Here is a 23,985-nt window from a genome sequence, read left to right on the forward strand (position 1 = left end):
TGCGCTATCACCGCTTTTATGGCTACAAACTAAAAGCATATGCAGATGGCATTGCCATAGTATTAACAGAGAAATGATTTAGCATGGGTGAAAAATGTCAATAACACCATTTACGCATGTAAAGTGATGCTTGAGGTGACCTAAGATCCCCTCTCTGATGCATTGGTGCTGCACATCAGTGGTCAAACCAACACTACTCTATGGTACTCTGGTGTGGTGGACTAGAAAATCTTCAAACATTGCGCCTAGCTTTTTGAAGTGAAAACTTCTTTAGAATCGTTGGGAGTGATTTGAGGAAAAGTGAAACGAAAAAAGCGACCAACTTGGCTACGAAGCGTTATATTATATGTTGATATAAAAGTAGCGACGAACTAAATAAAAATGACTTTTATTTTTTCTTGTGATTCGAACCAAGGATTTTGGATCGGAAGCTCACATTGCTAGTCGCTCGGCTACCGCGCCATGCTGTCGTCGCTGGCCTAAAAGTTATTTAGTTACGAAGCGTTATATTATATGTTGATATAAATAATTTTTGTGAGCGTGTAATTCTCAAAAGGTTTATTAGGTTTATTATTTAAAATGTAATATATTGACTAGGTAGTGTGGTTATCAGCTTAACATCTGATAGATCCTCCATCGGACAACAATTGTTAAACTGATTTTTGGAAATGGGCGGAGTGTTTTAGGGGCTTGCTCCTTCTCTGCCACGGGTTGACCCGGTATTGCAGTACCGCCGGGATTTCGGCTTTGAATAAATACAAGAAAAAATATACTAATACATTTAGCTTTGGTGGGAAGAGCCATAAATTTTTATATGAATACATGTAGACGAAAATGGAATTTTTTTTTTTTTTTTTTTTTGAAATTTGCATTGTAGGACATTTCTGATTATTTAATATATTGAAAACAGTTTTTTGGTTTAGATACTGAAAGTCAGTTTAAGTGAATCGGTATAAATATTTCGTACATTAATTTTTGTGAGCGTGTAATTCTCAAAAGGTTTATTAGAAAATCTATTGAAGTAGGTAGTGTGGTATCTGTTCCTATCAGCTTAACATCTGATAGATCCTCCATCGGAGGACAACAAATGTTAAACTAATTTTTGGAAATGGGCGGAGTGTTTTAGGGGCTTGCTCTCCACCTCTGCCACGGGTTGGCCCGGTATTGCAGTACCGCCGGGATTTCAGCCTTGAATAAATACAAGAAAAAATATACTAATACATTTAGCTTTGGTGGGAAGAGACATAAATTTTTATATGAATACAAGTAGACGAAAATGGAAGAAATTTGTAAGTCTGTTTCTTCGGACCGTTTGGGTATTTTTTTTGACAACATCGAAACCAAAGCATTTGTATCATATTTTATCTATCATAAGCCACTCGTATCATTTGTTGAAATTGAAAACATTGAGGATGAATAATGATAAAATGAAGAAAATAAAATATGAACTTTATAGCAATATTATAATGAACCTATAATTATCCCGCTCCTAATGCTGCTTTCGTCTTATTCTCTCTCAGTTTGTTTTACGGAAGGTTTCACTTCTATCAAGTCTAACCGTTAGACTGGTATTTTTTTTGCATGACGGCGGCGCTAAGAACGACTCCAACGGTGGCCGTTTAATACATACTCGACCTAATACCATATTTTTCAAGACTAAAAACCCTAAAGGAACTCTTATATAGAACCCATGGTCATAGCTAAATAAACAGAAACAATATAGTCAATATGGACTATATAGCTCCGGTTTTTTAAGGGGAAAAAAGATTTTATATTATGATACTATCCACTTAACTTTTATACGGACGGTTCTAAATTGACTAGTGGGGTAGGCGCTGGAATATATCATACTATCCATAGGTAGACCGAAGAAAGTCGTATAAGCTTTCAGATCACTGCAGTGTATTCCAGGCTGAGGTTTTCGCAGTTGGAAAGGCACCAGACCTAGCTTGTGATACTACTGGGACCAACACCAAAGCTAACTTTCACATAGATATTCAGGCAGCCATTAAAGCAATTTCATCGGTTAGTATAATATTCAAGATAGTTCTTCAGAGCACGGAGGCAGTAGAAAGGATGGCAGCGTTTTGTAAGCTACATTTCTATTGGGTTCCAGGCCTTGAGGGCATTGAAACGAACGAGACAGTAGATGATATAGTGAAAAACGGGGTATCTCTATCCTCGGATTTTGCCAACGAAACACTAAATTCAATACGAGTAATATGCAACGAACCAGACGAAAACATGGTCAGAAAATTCAAAATAAAATGGTAGAGATTGTCCACTTGCCGGAATGCATAGATCATGTGTAAACATGATGATCACAGTCGTAGTCGATGATAGTATCATATCATGGCGGAACATAGCCTAATAGCAGCACATACTCATAAGATAATTAGAAATCTCGAACAGCGAGGAATGCAGGAAAAAGGAAGGAAGCAGGGATTAAGAAAAGCTGTAGAGCATCTCCTTTGATAATATCCTGCGTTATTCAAAACACGCTTCGCAAATCTGGAACCACCACAGTTTGGTGGATTGGAAGATATCTCAGCAGTACGTTGGAAATGTTTCCTTAAATTCGCAATAGAAATAGGCCACATGGACTATTTGAAAACACATATCTAATGAACTCCATCTAGTATCTCCACGGTCCGAACCGGTCTATGCGTGACTGCAAGTCAACCAGTTTAATCTAGCCTAACCTACGTGGTGTGTTCAAAAATATCGCGAATTTTGTGTTTTTTCAAAAATATTTATTTCATCATTAATATCTATTTTATCCCCTTCAAAGTAATCCCCATGAGATATTATGCACTTGTGTCAGCGTTTTTTCCAATCTTCGAAGCACTTCAAAAAATCATTTTTTTATCTTGTTCAGCTCCTCCTTCGATGCCTTCTTTATATCGTCAATCGTAGCGTAGCGTCGTTCTTTCATGAACCTCTTCAGTTTCGGGAATAAGAATAAGTGACAGGGGGCCAGATCTGGGGAATACGGTGGCTGTGGTGTTGTTTTTGACCAAAAAGTCGCGCACAAGCAACGATGTGTGAGTAGGGGCGTTATCCTGATGCAAGAGCTAATTTTTGTTCTTCCACAAATCCGGGCGTTTCTGGCGGATTGCTTAGCGCAAATTGGGCATAGGTTATGGTGGTAGTCGGTCTGCACGGCATAACTTGCAGGTAATATTCCTTATTGACCGTTGGCAAGAACTCTTGATGCACAACACCCCTGCAATCGAAGAAAACGGTAAGCAAAACTTTTACATTCGAGCGAACTTGGCGAGCTTTTTTCGGTCTTGGTTCATGCGGCAACTTCCATTGAGATGATTGAATTTTGGTTTCCACGTCATAACCATAAGCCCACGATTCGTCACCAGTTATGATCTTCTGGAGCAAATTTGGGTCGTCGCGGACAGAGTCCAATATCTCATTAGCAATGTTCATGCGATGCTGCTTTTGGTCGAAATTGAGCAGTTTTGGTACGAATTTTGCGGCGACTCGTCTCATGCCCAAATCATTGAAAAAATCGATATGTCTAGGTCCTCAACAACTTCTCTAAAGGTGATTCGACGTTTGGCCAATACCATTTTCTTCACTTCATAAATTTTTTCGTCTGTTGTTGAAGTGCTCGGGCGTCCGGCACGCTTTTCGTCGTTCACATCTTCTCGGCCTTCTGAGAACATTTTGTACCACCGATAAATGTTGCTTTGGTCCAAGTAGCTTCTCCGTATGACACAGTCAACATTCGGAACGCATCCGCGCTCTTAATTTCGTTTTTCACACAAAATTTGATACAGGTCCTTTGATCCATCTTGTTGAATAGGTAAAAATCGAAGATGAGCCGAAACACGTGCAAGCAAAGCAGATGTCAACAATTAACTGAACATTGGAAATGTCTGAACTCGTCGGCATGAGTGAGAGACATGACTACCAATGTATCGCCACAAAAAAAATCGAAATTCGAATATACGTAACCTGCGAAAATTCAAAATTCGCGATACTTTTTGAACACACCTCGTATGATTTAACTTACAATTACAAATTAACTTCCTTAGAAGTAAATTATTTTATGAAAGACTGTGAATACACTACATTTTTAACCTCTCGGTATACCGTTAAGATAGAACTGGTGAAACTACCCTATCGTCAAAAGGAAAACAGCTGCCTCCATATGAATTACAAAGGGGTTGCACTATATGCGCTTTAAATTCGTAACTGGTTCGATTATTGCTGTAATGTATCCAGTTTCAACCACAAGTTTCACAAATTGATTCCCGGATGACGCTTCCCTTCTACCCAATTTAAAACGTAACTTTCTTGCAGTATCGCCATTTTGCAAATAAATTTTTGATATTTCCCAACGTTGTTGAAGTGCATATTGACCCGTTTCGTAAGCCGCATATATTAACCTAACTTTCTGTCTTAACACCAATGTATTATAGTTTACATATTAAAAACAATCAGTAGTTTAAGCTCAAAGGTTAAATAGCCCACCCTATATTTTATTTTCACTTTCTAATTTATTTCTGCCAAATGGCTGACTTGATAAGACATGGATCACGATGGGCAAATCTTCCTGACCCAACAATTCAACGCTTTGAGTATGAAAATAATAAATTATTTATTAAATTGTTTAAAATCCACGGAGAAAAAAATGAATTCTTGCGTGATTATTAATATTTTCCTTTAAATGCTGAACAAGTTACAAATTGCAGTAGTATGTTTGCCCTCGCAATCATATCTTTACATCTTATAAAATAAAGTGTATGTACATAGATATGTATATGCGCTAATAACTGTGCATAGAAAGCTTTCTACAAAAGAACCAACATGTGTTAGAAGTCGTGAAGAGTTATCAAGAGTTAATAGGAAATTACTAAATTAGGTGGTGTTTGGACGAGTTTTATTCCCTTCCTTAGACAATAGTGTATAAATATATGTATATCAAGTTTAATTTAAATATATTAATTTTTGCTTTAGGTATCTTGCGCTCGGACGAACAACATAGCTAAATTGACTCCCCTTTCCATTCAGAGCATACTGGTAGACCGGAAGGTTCATAATGGCTTCGAACGTCAATCCTATTTTACAAATAAATAAGCAATGAAACGTGTTAATGTCAAAATAAAAATGCCCTTCACTAAAACTCATTTTTGTTTTATTTAGTAAAAAAGTTATTCAAAAACCTATCCAATTTCGTTAATTTTGTGCCATCTTATGTATAAGTAAATCCATGTGACATAAATCTGGCTGTGACATAACAATTGAATAAACGTCATTTAGGGGAAAGTAATATGTACATAAAAGAATAAGAACAATTAAGTGCAAAATGGAAAAGAGTTTCAAAATATTTACTATTTTGTAGATGATTACGGGTAACAAATTTCACATTGCTATATACATATGTACATTTTATCTCCAATGAGAAGACCATATCTGTGTTTTTCAACGTCTAATGCAATTTTCAATTATAGATTCACCATTTACCATGATTTTTAATGCTTCCTTTTTGTGCTAAAGGAATTATATATATTATATATAAATAATTGGCGCGTACACTTCTGTTAGGTGTTTGGCCGAGCTCCTCCTCCTATTTGTGGTGTGCGTCTTGATGTTGTTCCACAAATGGAGGGACCTACAGTTTCGAGCCGACTCCGAACGGCAGATATTTTTATGAGGAGCTTTTTCATGGCAGAAATACACTCGGAGATTTGCCATTGCCTGCCGAGGGGCGACCGCTATTAGAAAAATGTTTTTCTTAATTTTGGTGTTTCGCCGAGATTCGAACCATCGTTCTCTCTGTGAATTCCGAATGGTAATCACGCACCAACCTATTCGGCTATGGCCACCAACGAATTATACTTCCAAAAAAAAAATACTATAAATAGCATTTTTTATCAAAATATCTCAGTCTTTTTTATAAAAATTAAAATTAGATAAAAGTAATGTAATGATTTGCTCTTACAAGGAAAATATTGCAGGACACATTCTTATTTGTTTACGGTTCTTAAATATATTTTCAAACTAAAACCTTTCAATCTTCGTATATCTGTTTCTTCAAAGCCTTTCTTCCAAATGTATGTATGAAAGTTTAGTATTGGAAACAGGGTGCAATGAATGCAGTCATTCAATAAGCCTGAGAATATTCGCAACTGCCGAGTTTATATTATGAGAAAAATATAATTTTGTTATACGAGTGTCCTTAAATGTGTGTTTTTTACCCGAGAAAATATTTGGCTTGTGTACCTGTTAAGATTTACTTGTTATAAGTAACCAATGTACACTGGTATATGAGCCTTAAGTATGTGTACAAGATCACATCAGGGTTAACAATTCAAATCACTTGAAAGTAAAAATAAGAAAAGTAAATCCTGCCTTCCTAGTTGTTATGTGTTGTATAAAGAAATAAGCATTTACAATTTCTAAAAAAAAGGATACTAAACATATAAAATGTTCAAAAAAAAAACTGAAAATGCTGCCCACAAATGTGCAGTGCATCTCTTGGAAGACTTCAATGTCGTTGAGTATGAGTTTCTAGTTAGTATTACTTATACTTCCTATTTTTCTCAAAGTCATATGCATAAGTTTTGATTATATTTTACTACTGCAGAATTTGACGAGTATGTAAATGCATGCTGGTAGAATCTCTAAAGCGTCGGTATTCTTGATACAACAAGTATAAGTAAAACGCACAACTAAACATAATCAGGTTGTGTACCATGCAAGCAACTGATTAAAGTCACTATACTTTCCATGAACTAAATGTTGAAATCGAAAATCGAATATTAAAAGAGGTTTTATTAGAATTTTCGATTATCAGTTGGGTACTCTGATTACGAGCGCAAGCAGAAAATATATCAGCACATTGCATTAATGACGTAATGTGTGATTTACAACTTAAAACGTGCACTTTAATAACTTCAGCAAGCATTTCTATTGAATTTGTGTAATATAACAGCCAGCCACAAATGATAGCACATCAATATATCAACCAGTTTTTAATATATTTCTTGTTGCTGTATTTCTAGTTTTTGTATAAAAGTTCACTGTCTTGCAAAAACCATATAAATAATATTAAAAAATTACAATAATTCCGAAAACTTTTCATTCCCACTCCTTAGTTCTTAAATATAATTTCTAAAAAACATTGGTATGCAGTTTTATATCTTGTTAAATTTAAGTATAATAAATGCATGCAAGTCTGAAGTTGCTAAAAATGCCGTAGATTTTTTATTTCTTCCCCTGATGATTTTGCACATTTTTTCCATATAAGAATTATTGTACTAATTAATAACTTTCGAGACTAAGCTAGTTTTGTATGCGGATACGAAATTATTAAAAACGATTTAGCAATTTTTTTCAAAATGAGAGTGATAGCGCCTTGACTGAATTCATTAAAAACTAGCCAGTTGTATAGCTTCATACAATTTTTGGCAAGAAATAGAATCAGTGATACAGGATAATAAATCTTTGTATATATGTACATACATACTTACATATGTTTAGTTGATGTTGATTAAGAAATATTCCAAAAATATTTGAAATTGGTCACTCTTTGTGGGTACCTCCTTGGGACCTATAGTAAAAATTTCTATATATACATTCAATTTTTTTTACAGGGTAAATATGTACGTTATTTGGAAAAGCGTGAAAAAAAGATCTTTTAAAAAATACATGCGTCTATGGTAAATTTTGGAATATGTTCCAGAACATTAAAAAATCATGTAAGATGAAAAAACTCTAAATATTTTCCCAAAAACTGTGCAAAAGAAGTAAAATGAAATCCATATTACATAAGTATTTATAAAACAAAAACAATTCATTTTTAGTAGAAAAAATTAGTGTACAGTGAAAATTCAATCCATAAATACAAAACATATAAAAATTCAAATTGAAATAAGGAAAAAAATCTATTTTGCAACTATTTATCGCTACTTGATACAAGCGTTCACGTTTATTACGGACTTGACCAAAAATGCTGTCATCAATTGATTTGTCAGATACAATGCCAGATATTATTTAAATTAGTAACGACTTTTGTTGATTTTTTTCGTTGTAGCAATATCTGTTAGCGACTATTTTTTGCTTTCTCGAGTTGTTTATACAAGGTGGCGCAAAATTAAGCACCCGGAAAATTTATAATTTTTGCAAACGGCGTCATACGTCAATCATATTTGTGGAGCAATGGAGTGCGTAAAGGTCAAATAAAGATTTCCATCACTCAAAATAATTTTTTTATTAAGTGAAAAATTGATGCAAAAAAAATGGACTATTAATTATGCGCCACCTTATGCAAGACTTATTGGACTTATTGTCCAACTACAAGTGACCTAGCGATTACGTAGAAATTTTAATGCACAGTGGGTCATGGTTAGTTATAAAATGTACTTATTGCTTTTCTTTTGAAAGAACATATTAATCTTAAAAAAAAAGTTTAACAAGGCATTATTTTAGGAATTATGTTTTATTTAAAAAAACATTTTTGTTTATAGATGTATTAGTGACCCGTTATTTCAAAGTCGTATATAAGTATAAAAACAGGTATTTTAATGAAACTCGGTATAAAAAAAATTAGAGATTTTTGGCCCACAACACGTATAAAAACAAAAACAAACACTTGATATTTCAGTGATCAGAACAGAGAATTTGCCCGAATTCAATATTTATTTGGAAAAAGGAGCTTGACACTGCACTTTGGTGTTGCTTCTTAAATTTTGAAATTTTGTTGTGTATGATTAGTTTATGTTAAAGTAGTAAATAAAAAGTACCTCCCTTCAATTTATAGTAAAGATTTCTTAATAAATAATAAAAAAAGTTCATTTGGCGGTAGTAGCTATCGCCAACACAAAGAAGACCGAAGAACTAAAGAACTACTATAAGAAAACACCTCTCTGCACATATTATCGCCCCATAGGGCGGAAAACATATATCCAAGTTAGAAGCAGGGAAGACACATATAACGTCAGAACTGGAAGCAAGAGAGAGGCAATACATAAGTGAACAAAGGCCAAATAGAACTGACGAAACTGCAGACTTCGTGGAAAATATGAAAAACCAAGCATTCATAAGAGATATACGCGGTTCGGACATGAAGCGGACAGCATCCTCAACGATGAAGAGAGCGTTCTCGGAAACAGTGTATTTTGCCCTGACGCAGGAAACAGCAATCGAGTGCACAAAGTCCATCGGGTTGAAGTCGAAGAGCCTACCTCGCTAGAGGAAACAATAAGGGAATAATACGAAGCCTAGCAGTTCGGATTAGAGTGTTACAACTGCGGTAAGACGAGACATATTGCCCGCACTTCTAGTATACCACGCAAGCAACAGAACACAAACTACATGGAAGGAAACAAAGCGCTGAGACTGACTAAAACGAACTAGCTCTAAATAGAGTAAATGGCCGGTCTACCTACCAGCGACTGGAAGATAGCGAAGATCGGTGAGATCGATGACAAACGAAGGTTAGTAGTGATGATTCTAAAGGAGGAATCATTGACACCGCTCGCTCCGAATTGGATAATAAACTGTGGCTTCCAAGCCTCAACAATCCATGTATATCGCAGGATGTAGCTAACAAGTGTGCTTCATCAACCGAAGCAACGAGCAGTATTCATGAAGGACGGAGAAGCACCCAACTCTGGGATGGTAGTCGAACTCTCAAGTACCTTTCAAACCCATCTCTCCATCCATCATCATGCATCAAGGTGCCGGAATTTTAATTACCTTATCGGAAGGTTTTGATTTTTGCAAGTTGCGACGTATGTCAATCATATTTGACAATTTTGAACTAAACAGCTGCAGTATACAGTCAAGCAAGCCATTTAGTATCGACGTGTCACAGTATTTTCTACAATGGAAAAAATCAAGTATCGTCCAGAGATTGAATTTTTCTTGTTGGGAAGTTTAAAAACCGAAGAAATTAGGAACGAATGTGGAAAGGACTGTTCGCCATCAATTAGTACAGTAGAAAGATGGATTGCTGAGCAACAACACCAGAAATCGTAGAAAAAATACGGGATATCGGATTGGAAAATAGTCAAGTAGCTGAAGTATCTTCTATCTTCGTAGAAGCCCTAGGCATATCATTGGGCAGTATAAGTAATATTTTGACTGAAATATTGGGATTGAAAAAGCTGTGTGGACAATGAATGCCGCATTCGCTAACAATGGAACAAAAATATATTCAAATGCAACTTTCTCAGCAACATTTAAAGCATTTTCCAAAGGCTAAAGTGGATTTTGTGCATGGATTCATCACCATGATCCTAAATCAAAACAAGATGATAAAGAATGGCCCAGAAATTGACCAAGAAGGTGTTAGAATTAGTTTTTTGGAATGCAAAAGGAATTTTGTTTGTAGATTACTTACAAACTGGTAAATCAATAGATTCTGAGTATTATTGTAATCTTTTAGACCAGCTGAAGGAAAACATTCGTGAAAAAAGACACAGTTTGCAAAAGAAAAAAATGCTTTTTCATCAGGACAATGCACCGCGTGACAAGAGCATTTTAACAGTGTCTAAAATCCATGAATTAAAGTACGATTGTCTTCACCAGATATAGCCCCTAGCGACTTCCATCTGCTTCCACACCTCAAAAATGCATGCATGGAAAGCGTTTTTGATCAAATGATAAGGTCATAACAGCTGTGGAATTCATAAATTGAAATCTTGTTGGAACAAGTGTATTGATATTCAGGGAGACAATACTGCATTATAAAGTGTATTTCAAACCATAAAATTGTGTTTTAACTTATCGAACCTGATAGCTCCATATTAAATTTCTTAACGAGTTGTTTTTGCACTTTTTCCAGTTTATCACAGGGTATTTGATTACTGTGGGCTTCATACCACTCATACCTATTAATGTGTTTGAGAAAGTATTTGATCGAATCTGAGCCACTAGGTATTAGTAATGCTAACTAAATGTATGAGTCACAAATTTAAGAAAAATTTACAATATGTAAAATTAATTTAAAAAATGTTTAATGATGTGAAGTTCTGCTAAAATTTCAATGTTCTAATGGACCGCGTGTTTATTACTATTTGCAAGAAATATTGTGTACTCATTATTTTCAGGAATTTCACAAAGGCAACTATCTTCTAGACCAGTTAAGCCAACAATTAAACATTAAAGAAAAAGATTACTTTGGGCTTCGTTACTTGGATACTTGTAAACAAAGAGTAAGAAAATTGAAGTTAACTATCTTAAATAATTTATATGAATATTATAAATATTGCAGCAATGGTTGGATTTAGGAAAACTAATAATAAAACAATGCAAAGGTTAATGCTCGAACTTATATTGAATGTTAGAAGCACTGTAAAGAAGTAACCTCAAAACTAATTGCAGATGTCAACCCCTTAATATTTTCATTTCGTGTAAAATTTTATCCAGCGGATCCATTTCACCTAAGCGCTAATGTCCGGGTGCTGTTGTATAAACAATTGAAACGTGACGTAAGCCACGGGCGCTTGTACTGTTCAATTGATGAATTCATAACCTTAGCATCTTTAATTGTACAAGGTATATTTCTAAAAACGTTGATGATACAAACCCTTAACTTAACTACCTTTGCAGAAGAATTTGGAGACTACGATGCGAATGTTCACACCGACAATTACGTTTCTACTCTTCAATTTTCCGTGCGGCAAATAGATGCAATCGAAAAAAAAATTATGAATAAACACAAAGGACGGAAGAAAGGACAAGATTTAAATGCTGTAATAGATGAGTTCTTAGGAATAGCACGCAATCTTGAAGCATATGGTATTGAACCACATTATGTTAAGGACCACCAGAGTTGCCAAATATATATTGGTGTAAATTTTTTGGGTATAAGTACGTTTGTTTCGGGTAAGCGCTCACAACAATTCCGCTGGAGTGAAATACGAAAGTTAAACTACGAGGGCAGAATGTTCATTGCTCACATGGGCTATACTGATGCGAGTAGAGAACTTGTAAGTAATATTTTTGAAAAAAATATGTTATTGTATTATGCTATCCAAATTGTATTCTGTTATATTATGTGTTATTATGTTATCCAAATGTATTGATACTTGATAAAACATTGCTAAAATTCTCTTCCTCTCGTCGTTTGGTCGGTCACTACAAAAAATTAAAATCTTATTACAACCACCCACGCTCTCGTGTATATAAGATCAAAGATTTGGTGAAAAACTCCTTGAAATAAACCCTATTAACTATTCAACTAAACAGTTTAGTTTGTTATTTAAGTTCAAATATTCAGAACTTATAAACAAATTGCTCCACCTCATGGATCATTAATTATTTTGTTTGAAAAAAACCGCTGCCGAATATTATTCAAGCACCCCTTCCTAATTGTGAGTCACAAGGGGACTAATATACAAAAACAGTGATTTATTTGCATACAGCTTTCGCTTTCGCTTTACTTTGGCACAATGAGATAAAATTGGGAGACTGCTACTATGAACGATTTGGCAGCAAAAGCATAATAATGTTGGTAACGTCGTTATATAGAGTTCACTAAAGTTATCGGAAAGCAATTTTTAGAAGGAGAATCACTGATGTATACTTGATTATTTCTACTAAAAAAATATCGATGTCCCAAAAGGACGTACATCTATTGAATCTCCCACTGTATGTTCGTCTGATGTTAAAAGCTAAAACTCTCATTGTCTAGTGTGTAGTTTTTTATTCCAAAAAATAACAGGCAACCAAATTAAATGACTAAAATATTGGTGGGCATATAGAATTGGGTCTGGATCGAATATGAATCCAATCCGGATACAAAAGAAAATTTTTGCCCAATACTTCAGACAAAATATTGCTTACACTGACCAATGAGATGCCTAAGGCTTCTTCAAAATCTCTTTCAGTCACTCGACGATTTTCTAATACGTTATCCTGTATTTTTTGTACGATTTCTGGTGTTGTTGTTGTTTTTTGACATTATTGCCGTGGGTCGTCTTCAAGGCTTGTACCACCACGTTTAAATTCAGCAACCCATATTTCTACTCTACTAATTGATGGCAAAAAGTCCTTAAACACTTTCAACATTCGTTGATGAATTTCCTTTTCTTTTAAATCTTCCAAAAAGAAAAATTCAATCACTGCACGATACTTGAATTTTTCCATTGTAGAAAATACTGTCGCAGGTCGATACTAAACTTCAAATATGTTCTTAACAAGCTCTCTCTTATCGAGCCGCAAAACTAAATGAACAACATAGTATTCTCTAGATTTCAATTTGTTAAACAGTATCTCTTAAGTAAATTAAGATAAGATAATTATACCATATCTGCTCCAAAAATGATAGAAACAAGATTGCTATCATCAGAGAGTGCGTAACGTCAGTTTTGCCAAGTTGTGCAGTGTTGCGAACCATTTGTTCTTCACAATAAATTTAGTGCTTTTTTATACCCAAAATGCGAAAATTTTTAAGTTTGGTGTTTGTGTCTTTTTGTTTTTAATGTAATGCTACCGAACCTGTAAGTTAAAAAAAACTGTATTATTAAACAAACTCTGAGAAGATTTTAGTGCTAATGCAAATTTGTAATCGCTCCGTCCGTCCTCAATCCTTAGTAGGACATAGGGCATCAAGAGGTGTATTCACAGTAAAAATAAGCAACAAAATACCAGAAAAAACCATAACGACATTTTTACAAAAAGAATACCTTATCTTGTTACCTAACCTGAAATATAGCAAATAAGTCATTCCCTTTCTTTTAACAAAAAAGTCATTTATTAAATTGTACATATCCATAACATATTTATTTAAAAAACACAAATTTTAAAGACAATTTGTCACGCATACAAAATTCTTTAAATAGTTCAACAGAAATTTGGTATTTTATTTTCTTTAAATGGGCATTTGAGTGCGTTTTTATATCAAAAGCAAGGCAATACTGCTGTAGCGAGAGAGAGATTTGACTGCTGAAAGCAGAAGAACACCAACAACAGCTGTAATCGCGGGCAATGCGACCAGTTGTTAAAAAGAGTAAAGCTAAATAAGACTGAGTGAATTATTGAACTAATTTTTAATATAATAAATGTATATTTTACCAAATTATAAACATTACTTTTGATTAGAACAGGCTAGAAAAATGTCATGAAGAAAGAAGTAAAACTCCAAGACTAAATAACAAAAAAATGCTAAATCAAGCTACGAAAATGGTAATCTGGACATATGGGTGCTAAAACGACGAACTCATTGTCGAATTCGCTAAGAGCAAAGTAAACGGTACCACGATAGGCGCCATCTCATTCTTTCCATAATGTATCTGCTCGTTTGAGGCATAAAATTTCCCTCTCCGCTGCATTTTCTTAATTTTTCTTTCCATCAAGCATTTAATTGTTTGCGGAGGTTCACCCACATCTCTGATTTGGTCAATCTGCTATGGTGAACAACAAAATTGGGCGAGCAACTTCGGCTGCCGCATCACCGGGTACTCGGCAGCCGAACTCTTATTTCACACGTATTCACACCCTCGTCCAATCAGTCGTTGTTCTGACGGGAACGAAGCAGCATGAGCGGAGGCCATGTTGATTTTTTTCCTATTTCACCAATAAAATCTCGGTTTTTTTGTAAAAAACTGCTGTCATGTCGCCGTTAACGTCAGCCAATCAGCTGATTCTTTCAAATTCGTTCTTTTCCCGAGGAGTCCCATGGGCTACGAATAGTACGAAGTGTCAAAAATTAAATCGAACGAGATGAATTGGGAGCTGTGAGTTCTCACTATTCACTCTTTTGGTTTCGTTAAGTTTTTGGCTTCTGTAGACCATCAATTGGCTAACTACCGAAGGCAGTTCCTTCCGTTCCTTTCAAAAACGAAATTTTATTTATACTCATTTTATTACAGGAATACAATAAAAACCATTTTTGTATCTTTACGAGTATACGTTGAACTCGTAATACGATTCTTCTTAAGCACTAACATTTTTTTTTTATTGTAACGCAAATTATGTGCAATCAAATTAAGTTTATAAAAAAAAACTTAAAGATCAATAAACAACCTCAAAAATTAATATATTTACATTTCAATTACATAAGTATTCATTAAATAAATGTTTGGATTAAGCAATTTATTTATATCATTTATACAGAAAAAATTTACGGTTGGATTTAAGTGTACATCTGGTGCCGCATGCAGATATCTTTGGAGAAGTGCGATTGAGCATATGCTATTTTTCACGTAAGTTCCTTTTCATAGCTGGAGCGTTATCCAATATCTTTCAAACTTGTGGTTAAAGTGGTATCAGAAAATGTGAATTGAATGAGAAGACAAAAATATTAAATAACACTTTTTCGAGTACAAAATTGAATGATTAACCGTATTCATGTGGTAAAATAAATGCTCTCAGTGGATCAGATAAACTTAAAAATTGTTACGGAGAATTAACTTATAACGGATAGAGGATATGACCCATGTAGTTTTTGTGGCATATTTGATTCAGGTTCAAGTCCCATGGAGTCACATTTTTCTTCTCCTACCACAATTTTTTCACTTTATGCCACAATTCCAAACCAGAGAGTAAAGTTCGGTAAAATTTTTAAATTGACTTTGATTAGAATCGATTTAAAAAAGGGTGTTTGGTTTTTTATATGATATTAAGAAATTTCTTTTCTGTGTAAAATAATTCATACTGAATAGGAATTGATTTATATGTAAATCAACCATAAAGCAATTCAATTTCTTCAGTCAAATCTAAACTTTCTTGATGAGAAAAAATCATTCTAACTTCCGTTCAGAAAACCCAAGGCGAATTGAGTATCCCTTCGCAACACAAAACAAACAAAAGAAGGAGAAATCATACGCTTGTGAAAATTGAATGACTTGGTGATATTGTAATTTGTGAGATTCAAACTAGTCAAACTAATGAAAGCCATGTGTTAAATTGTGAAAGCACAAATTAATATTGTATAAAGCCTCCAAATGCAGAAGAGAAGTATTCTGAGCAAATGTGCTGCAAGGGATTGCTCCTGTGACGAAAGATTGGGGGTGTGATACGGTACTCTAGACAGGGCTAGTTTACTGGGGCGGCAGCACTTGGTCGGGAAAAACCCGAGTCATTCCGGTAACGTAGAACCCGCTATCATGGGAATGTGTTTGGTAGTTTCTACTGCTTTCGCCTATTCTTCCTTATTCGCTTAATTTCAGAATTCGGACTACCATTTCAATTTATATACTCGAGGTGGCTATTATTTTTAGTCCCTGTTTAACTACCCATAATGTACGCACCAATTTGATGCAACAGTTCTTCGCGTTACATGGGTAATCTTAAATAAGCTTTGCCTCAATCAAATACATGTCAATTACTGCTGAGTACCATGTTTTTAATAATTACTACATCATAACACTACCGCCATTACTGCACATTCCTTAATGTAAAAGATCATATTAAAATAGTGTTAACTAATACCCACAATATTTGAATGACTTGTATTACGGTAAGTAAATCTAAAAACTTTCACGGAGGTTTGAACCTACGAACTCCGAATGGTAGTCAGGCACCGAAAATGGTTGGTTGGTCGGCCGCCGTATATACTGAAAGAATTTTTTTTTCTAATAGCGGTCACCCCTCGGTAAGCAATGGCAAACCTCCGCCATGAAAAAACAATTTTCTGCCATGAAAAAGCTCCTCTTAAAAAATATCTGCCACAACCCGTCACAATTCTCTTCCTCCTCACATGTGCCTTACTACCTGATATTATGAAGCAGTACAATGGAGGCAGCTAGAATAAATTAGTCGCTGAGAAATTTAAAAATTTGTCTATTCTGAAGAGGTTGTGCGATATGTAGAATGTTTTATGTTTTTATTTAGTATATTTACAGAGTAGAAATTAAATACTCACAATAATTTTTATATAATTTTAGACTTCCTCGTTGCGGCAACGCATATGTAAACTGTGGAGGTGGAATTTTTTCTCGAGGTACAAAATTTAAATATACTGGACGCACAGAACGAGAAATTTTGACTGATATTATCACATCGAACTGCCCATTAGAAACCAATGGATCAGAAAACAGGAAAAAAGCCAACAGTATGCCGGCGACACCTTCCAGTCCAAAAGGAGACTTATCCAACATCCGTAAAGTATATTTTTTCAGATACTTACATTAAAATATATAGCACATTTAACAGTCACGGGGCTAATGTAAAAAAGTTAAAGGTTTTTACAGGTTTTTTATTTTTTTTTTTTCGTGCAATAGATACAGAGGATGGTTCCATATGTAGAAATCCACGCAAGTGGGGAAAGTTAATGATCGCCATTCACTTGGGAGTGGTCACGACGATTCTTCTGCATATGGTTCAAGCAGCTCACAACTCCTGGGATTAGCCCAAGTATCCTCTGGGTAGCTTCCGAACACCCGTTCGGGAGTGAGCTAAAGTGAGAAGGCGAAACATTCCAGGATAGCTGGTTGTGCGCTGGGTTTGGGACCCGCCACTTAAAAACCTCCCCCAATGAAAACATACACAAAGCCTCGGATGAGATCTTCCAACACTGATGACAACCCCTGCAAACGAACTAAGGACTATGATTTAAGGGCATGCACCTGGAATGTCCGGTCCCTTAATGGGGAAGGTGCCTCTGCCCGGCTGGTTGATGTCCTCATGAGAGTAAAGGTTGACATCACTGCAATCCAAGAGATGCGATGGACGGGGCAAGGCAAGAAAACCATAGGACCTTGCGACGTCTACTACAGCTGCCATGTAAAGGAGCGCAAATTCGGTGTCGGATTTGTTGGGGGTTGTCGCCAATCCGTTGGACGAGCGTCTCGCAATAATCCGCATCAAAGCCCGTTTTTTTAAGATATCGCTAATTTACGCCAACGTCCCGACGGAAGAGAAGGACGATGCGACCAAAGAGTCCTTCTATGAGCGCTTGGAACGTTCTTATGAGCGCTGCCCCCGTCACGACATAAAAATCGTGCTTGGCGACTTCAACGCCAGGGTGGGCAAGGAGGGAATTTTTGGTCCCACAGTCGGAAAATTCAGCCTGCACAACGAAACATCCGGTAACGGACAGAGGCTGATCCACTTCGCCGGGGCCCGGAACATGGTAGTCCGCAGCACCAAATTCCAGCATAAAAGGATACACCAAGCTACCTGGCTGTCTCCGGATCGAAAAACGCGAAACCAGATCGACCATGTTGAGATAGATGGAAGACACGCGTCTAGTGTATTAGATGTACATACGTACGATCCGAAGACCCAACATCGACTCGGATCATTACCTCGTTGCAGCCAAGCTGCGCACACGCCTCTGTGCAGCAAAAAACGTACATCTACCTGCGCAAAGAATGTTCGACATCGAAAAGCTGCAATCACAACAGACAGCCAGAAAATTCGCCACTCGACTCTCACTCCTGCTCTCAGAGAGTACTGCCCAACAAACCGGCATGCACGAGCAATCGAGCAACATTTCTCGTTCTCTACGTACCGCCGCCGAAGGAGAAATCGGATTCCGGCGAGCCCGAAAAAACAGTTGGTACGTCAAGGAATGTCATGTTGCCGCCGAAAGAAAAGATGCTGCCTATAGAGCCACGCTGCGATCGGGCGTAACGCGAGCCATGTCCGATCGCTATATAGAGCTAAGAAAGGAAGAGAGACGTATTATTCGATAGAAGAAACGAGAGGCCGAAATTCGTGAGTGCGAGGAGCTTGAGATGCTGGCCAATAGGAGCAACGCCCGAAAACTCTACCAGAATGTTCGGCGGCTTACAGAAGTTTTCGAGACCGGGGCGTTTTACTGTAAGAACAAAGACGGCGATCTGGTGACCGACATCCAGAGCATTCTTAAATTATGGAGGGAACACTTCTCGAACCTATTAAATAGTGACAGCTGCGCGTGTCACAGAGAATGTGAAGATCCAGTTACCCCAATCGTTGACGACGGAATTGATGTTCCGCTACCCGACCATGATGAGGTGAGAATAGCGATAACGCGGCTAAAGAACAATAAAGCCGCGGGCGCCGACGAAATACCGGCTGAGCTATTCAAACATGGCGGCGAGGAGCTGGTAAGGTGCATACATCAGCTCTTATGCAAAATATGGTCGGATGAAAGCATGCCTGCCTATTGGAATTTAAGTGTGCTCTGCCCAATCCATAATAAGAGTGATCCTGCAATTTGTGCCAATTGCCGCGGGATTAGTATTCTAAATATCGCCTATAAGGTTCGAGCGAGCGCATTGTGTGAAAGGCTGAAGCCCACCATCAACTAACTGATTGGACCTTATCAGTGTGGCTGCAGACCGGGAAAGTCTACCATCGACCAAATATTCACAATACGCCAAATCTTGGAAAAGACCCATGAAAAGAGTATCGAAACTCACCATCTTTTCGCCGACTTCAAAGCTGCATTCGGCAGTACGCAAAGGAGTTACTTGTATGCCGCGATGTCTGAATTTGGTATCTCCGCAAAACTAATAAGGCTACGCAAGATGACGTTGCTCAACAGCAGCAGCACCGTTAGAATTGGGAAGGACCTCTCCGAGCTGTTTGATACCAAACGAGGTTTCGGACAGGGTGACTCGCTGTCGTGTGACTTCTTAAACTGATGTTGGAGAGGATCGTACGAGCCGCAGAACTTAATCGCTCAATCAAAATATTTTATAAGAGCGTACAATTGTTAGCGTATGCCGATGATATTGACATCATCGGCCTTAACAACCGCGCTGTTAGTTCTGCCTTCCCCAAACTGGATAAAGAGGCAAAGCGAATGGGTCTGGTGGTGAACGAGGACAAAACGAAGTACTTCCTGTCATCAAACAAACAGTCGGCGCACTTGCGTATCGGCACCCACTTCACTGTTGACAGTTATGATTTCGAGGTTGTAAAGGACTTCGTATACTTAGGAACCAGCATTAACACCGATAACAATGTCAGCCTTGAAATCCTACGTAGAATCTTTCTTGCCAACAAGTGGTACTTTGGACTAAGTAGGCAATTGAGCTGTAAAGTCCTCTCTCGACGGACAAAACTAACACTCTACAAGACTCTCATCATGCCCGTCTTAAAGTATGGCGCAGAAGCTTGGACGATGACAGCATCCGATGAAGCAACGCTTGGAGTGTTTGAGAGAAAGATTATGCGCAAGATTTTTGGACCTTTACACGTTGGCAACGGCGAATATCGCAGGCGATGGAACGATGAGCTGTATGAGCCTTAGTACGACATAGACATAGCGCAGCGAATAAAGATCCAGCGGTTACGTTGGCTGGGTCATGTCGTCCGAATGGATACAAACGCTCCGGATCTGAAAGTATTCGATGCGGTAACAGCTGGTGGTAGCAGAGGAAGAGGAAGGCCTCCTCTGCGTTGGAAAGATCAGGTGGAGAAGGACTTGGCTTCACTTGGTGTGTCCAATTGGCGCCGGTTAGCACGAGAAAGAAACGACTGGCGCGCTTCGTTAAACTCGGTCAAAATCACGTAAGCGGTTATCGCGTCAATTAAGAAGAAGAAGAAGATACAAAAACGGACAGGGTGGTCCATATAGTACTATTTTAATCATATATTATTTTGACAATAACAGTTAATTTCCATTGGAAATCTTAACGGAAAATCGGTATAATATCTCCCCGGAATCAAATTAATCGCTTTAGGCTTGTACAACATGTGAAACATTGCAAATTCATTTCCAAAGTCAATGTTGTAGATCCCAAAGAGTGCGGTTATTGAAAAGGCCAAAATCATATTTCCTCATAAAGTGAAATTTCGTGTAGCTATGTATACAAACTAAACTGCTGTATCTGCGGATCATAAAACCCGCGCGTGATTATCGAAAAACCAATGCATATTCAGAGAAAGACAGTTTGGCGCGGATTTTGAAGCGGTAGAATCCTTTGGCTCACTGGCCATGGACGATGGACGGATGATATTTGGTTTGAGCAGGTTCGGTCATTGTGTTAGCAGCCCTATTGCCGATGTTGGTTAGCCACCTAGGAGCAGCGATTTAACGCCGTTAGACTTGTGGACTGTCGTGAAATGCCAATTTTATGTGAAAAATCCATGCCCTTAAGGCGAATATTGATCAAGCCATTCGGGAGATGAGAGCTAGAAACCGTTACCAAGGTCTAGGAAACTTGATTAAAATGGTGTACTACAGCCAGGACAGCCACATGAATGCAATTGTGTTCCATAAATAATGGGAATGTTTGCTGTTTTAAATGAACCAATACAGTACCGATAAAACTTAATTTTTGTTAATTTCTTAAATAATAATTTATTAATTTATTAACATCTAAATGAACCGCACTGTACCTGCCCACTATAAAAACCACATTCACTTTTTATACCCGCCCACTTGCGCTTCAGGGTATAAGAACTTTATTCACATGACTGTTGTATGTGATTTAGATAGGTAGAGATAGATTTAGAAATATACCTGCCGAAATGCTCAGAATGATGAGTAGAGTCGATTAAGCCATGTCTGTCCCTCCCTCCATGCCTGCCCCTAACTCTAGAAAAAATGTATTTATTATATTTCAATGCCCTTTTTCAAAGGTAGTTTCATCTTGAAAAGGGACGAATACGATCAATAACCCCGCCTACCTCCCATTTAACGATCATTTTCAAAAAAGAAAAAAAGTAATGTCTCTGTTATAAATAAAGCAAACTTTCTTAAATTTGGTACAAATAATAAACCCAAGAAAGCAATAAGAGGCACGTAAAATATTGGGAAATGAAACATAATTATTGTTGAGCTAGGATTAAACCTCGCCACTCTTTGTCTATGAGGTTTTTTGAATCCCAAATTTAGTAACATGTATGTGGGTATATAAGGTTCGATCTAGACCGTATTTAGTCTTCCTTACTTATTATATGTTACGACTAAATTTCCGTCCGTCTGTCTGATCTACACTAAAACTACACTAGTGGGTGGGGGTCTAAAAGCACAACTTGCTGCGTACATACAACAATGGCTCTTGTGATGGTTACAACATTTTTTTTAGCGCAGTCATTTTAGCACCCGCAAATAATCTCGAATGGTTGATGAGTATGTATTAAAACTGCTTATTCATGAATTTATATTATATATTGTTGTTTAAGTAAGATTTTCTATTTCCTTAGCCCCTGCTTGACTAAATAACATATGTAGATATATTGTATTTCAAATGTAAATCAAACCATTCTATAAATGGGGACTCCAGCGCCATTTAAAGTCCAACATACTTACCTATAATACATTCTATATGTCTGTATATGTACTCGTTTATGGTATGCATGATAATACGTTTGGGACTGACTTCTTTTTAATTTTTGATATTTCAGGATATAACACTTTGCCTCGATCAAAGATATCTGATTATTGGATTCCTTATTCGGATGACTCGGGAAGAGAAAATGGATATAGAGTACAATCGCAAATGGCAGATGAAGATAGCATTTATCACAACAATTTTATAACCAATTATTGTAATCCTGGTTTAGATAATTTTGCGCAAAACCACATAAGACAACATGTTAATAATCCCACATCAAAGTCCTCTCCTCTCAGAAACACTAGTATAGGAAAAAACACCAATCTTTACCAAAACACAATAAGACATACGAAAAATCTCCGTAAGTTTCATATAATGCGATCATTTTTTCCTTCCTTGATTTTCGTCGTGGTAACAATGGCATTGTCGGCATTTATCATTCTTGAGTCCCAATCAGAATTATTTGACTACATTCGTAATGTACCTGAAATTATTGTTTTAAGAGATGAATATTATGTACCTCTGAGAAAATTTATTAAAGATATGGTTATTAAATAAGAAATTGGTCTGGTTCGAACAGACTAGAGTAATCTGAATTTTTCCATGGTAAAAAGAAGAAAAATGATATGAGGGAAATCACCCCAAAAGTCTCATTTTATGGCCAAAGCCGATAACTTGGCTAATTCTTATTCGATTTATTCTTTTTATTTCGCTGTAATGAAAACAGGCGAGGCTGAACAAGAAAGTTTGACTTTACTCTTTCAAAGTTGTAAATCTAATAAAAGTTAATAAAGTTATTAAACCCAAGATTGGACTTTGGCTATAAAATGAAATCGACAGTCATGGTTGCAAACTTCTAAACTTGACCAACCAGTAGATATACCTATAAGTACATAAAAATATGACTTAATTTATTAATATTTAATAATTTAATTTAATATTAATAATTAATAATTATAAGTTTACATATACTCGAATAAATAGGCTAATACCATACCAATTCTCCGGTGTCTAGTAAATGAATTAATTACTTTTTGAGCATACGGAATAAACCTAATTTCCTGCTAGGGGGCAATTTAGTAGAGTACAAAAATTGTATTAATTTTCCGAAGATACGTTTTAGAAAACATGACTTTTAATTTCAACTAATAAAGAAAACAAACATGAGCGTAAGTGCAGCGTAAATGCAAGTAGGAATGGCGCTTCGGTACATGCCCCATTTAGCAAAATACAAAACAATTGTCGGTTTTTAATAGCATGGGTCGTACGTGTTTGTAATAGGAATCGAGCCTTTAGTGCAATATGTATGACGTTTCATATAATATTCTTTAAATATGCCGAGCTCATAAGTTTCATAAGTAAGCAATAAAAGAGCAATCTCATTTATTTAATGGTCATACTTCACAGATATTTTCTCATACATACCTATAAAAATTAAACCTATATACGTCGCTTAGGAGCCTGCCCGACGAACATATTGCTGTTAATCACACGGTGCTACAAAATAAAAAAATCGAAAGTACTCTTGAAGTGATATAGTGCACGTTTTAGGTCAAGACCAGTACAACACAAAACTGTGTTTAGAAAATTCAAAACACCCTCAAATTTTGACGTGATAACGTCTTATAATTCGATGTAGCCGGCTGCACGCACGAAAAAATGCGTCGTTATCGTGCTGAATCATCGTTATCTTGCTCATCGTCGTTACCTTGCTTGAACTGCAAGCGAAAGCGCGGAACGAACGACAAAGAGCACAATCGGCCCCCGCATTCGGCAACGCTCGACATCTGGCTCTCTC

General features: G+C 36.6%; 1 protein-coding gene and 2 pseudogenes across 2 annotated transcripts; all 3 read left to right on the plus strand.

Annotated features, from left to right (window-relative positions):
• Window positions 1–569: 569 nt before the first annotated feature.
• On the plus strand, window positions 570–755 carry LOC129249600 (U2 spliceosomal RNA; annotated as a pseudogene).
• Window positions 756–1,009: 254 nt separating this feature from the next.
• On the plus strand, window positions 1,010–1,197 carry LOC129249645 (U2 spliceosomal RNA; annotated as a pseudogene).
• Window positions 1,198–6,336: 5,139 nt separating this feature from the next.
• LOC129248507 (FERM domain-containing protein 3) lies at window positions 6,337–23,164 on the plus strand. 2 transcript variants are annotated; one of them, XM_054888077.1, is made up of 8 exons: window positions 6,337–6,534; window positions 11,076–11,180; window positions 11,240–11,282; window positions 11,350–11,523; window positions 11,578–11,957; window positions 15,085–15,173; window positions 16,857–17,071; window positions 22,258–23,164. In XM_054888077.1, the coding sequence occupies exons 1-8, from the start codon at window positions 6,448–6,450 to the stop codon at window positions 22,743–22,745; spliced, it is 1,581 nt and encodes a 526-aa protein (XP_054744052.1). In that variant the 5' UTR covers window positions 6,337–6,447; the 3' UTR covers window positions 22,746–23,164. The 2 variants fall into 2 exon arrangements, with proteins under 2 accessions (XP_054744052.1, XP_054744053.1); XM_054888078.1 differs by having other exon boundaries at window positions 16,857–17,076; window positions 22,258–22,514.
• Window positions 23,165–23,985: the final 821 nt, after the last annotated feature.

The sequence above is a fragment of the Anastrepha obliqua genome, chromosome 5 (assembly GCF_027943255.1).
Source record: "Anastrepha obliqua isolate idAnaObli1 chromosome 5, idAnaObli1_1.0, whole genome shotgun sequence".
Lineage (NCBI taxonomy): Eukaryota > Metazoa > Arthropoda > Insecta > Diptera > Tephritidae > Anastrepha > Anastrepha obliqua.

Coding starts and splice junctions, on each gene's coding strand:
- LOC129248507 (XM_054888077.1), top strand. CDS start 6,448: ATGTTCAAAAAAAAAACTGAAAATGCTGCCCACAAATGTGCAGTGCAT. Junction 6,535..11,075: donor TCGTTGAGTATGAGTTTCTA/GTTAGTATTACT, acceptor CATTATTTTCAG/GAATTTCACAAAGGCAACTA. Junction 17,072..22,257: donor AGGAGACTTATCCAACATCC/GTAAAGTATATT, acceptor TTGATATTTCAG/GATATAACACTTTGCCTCGA.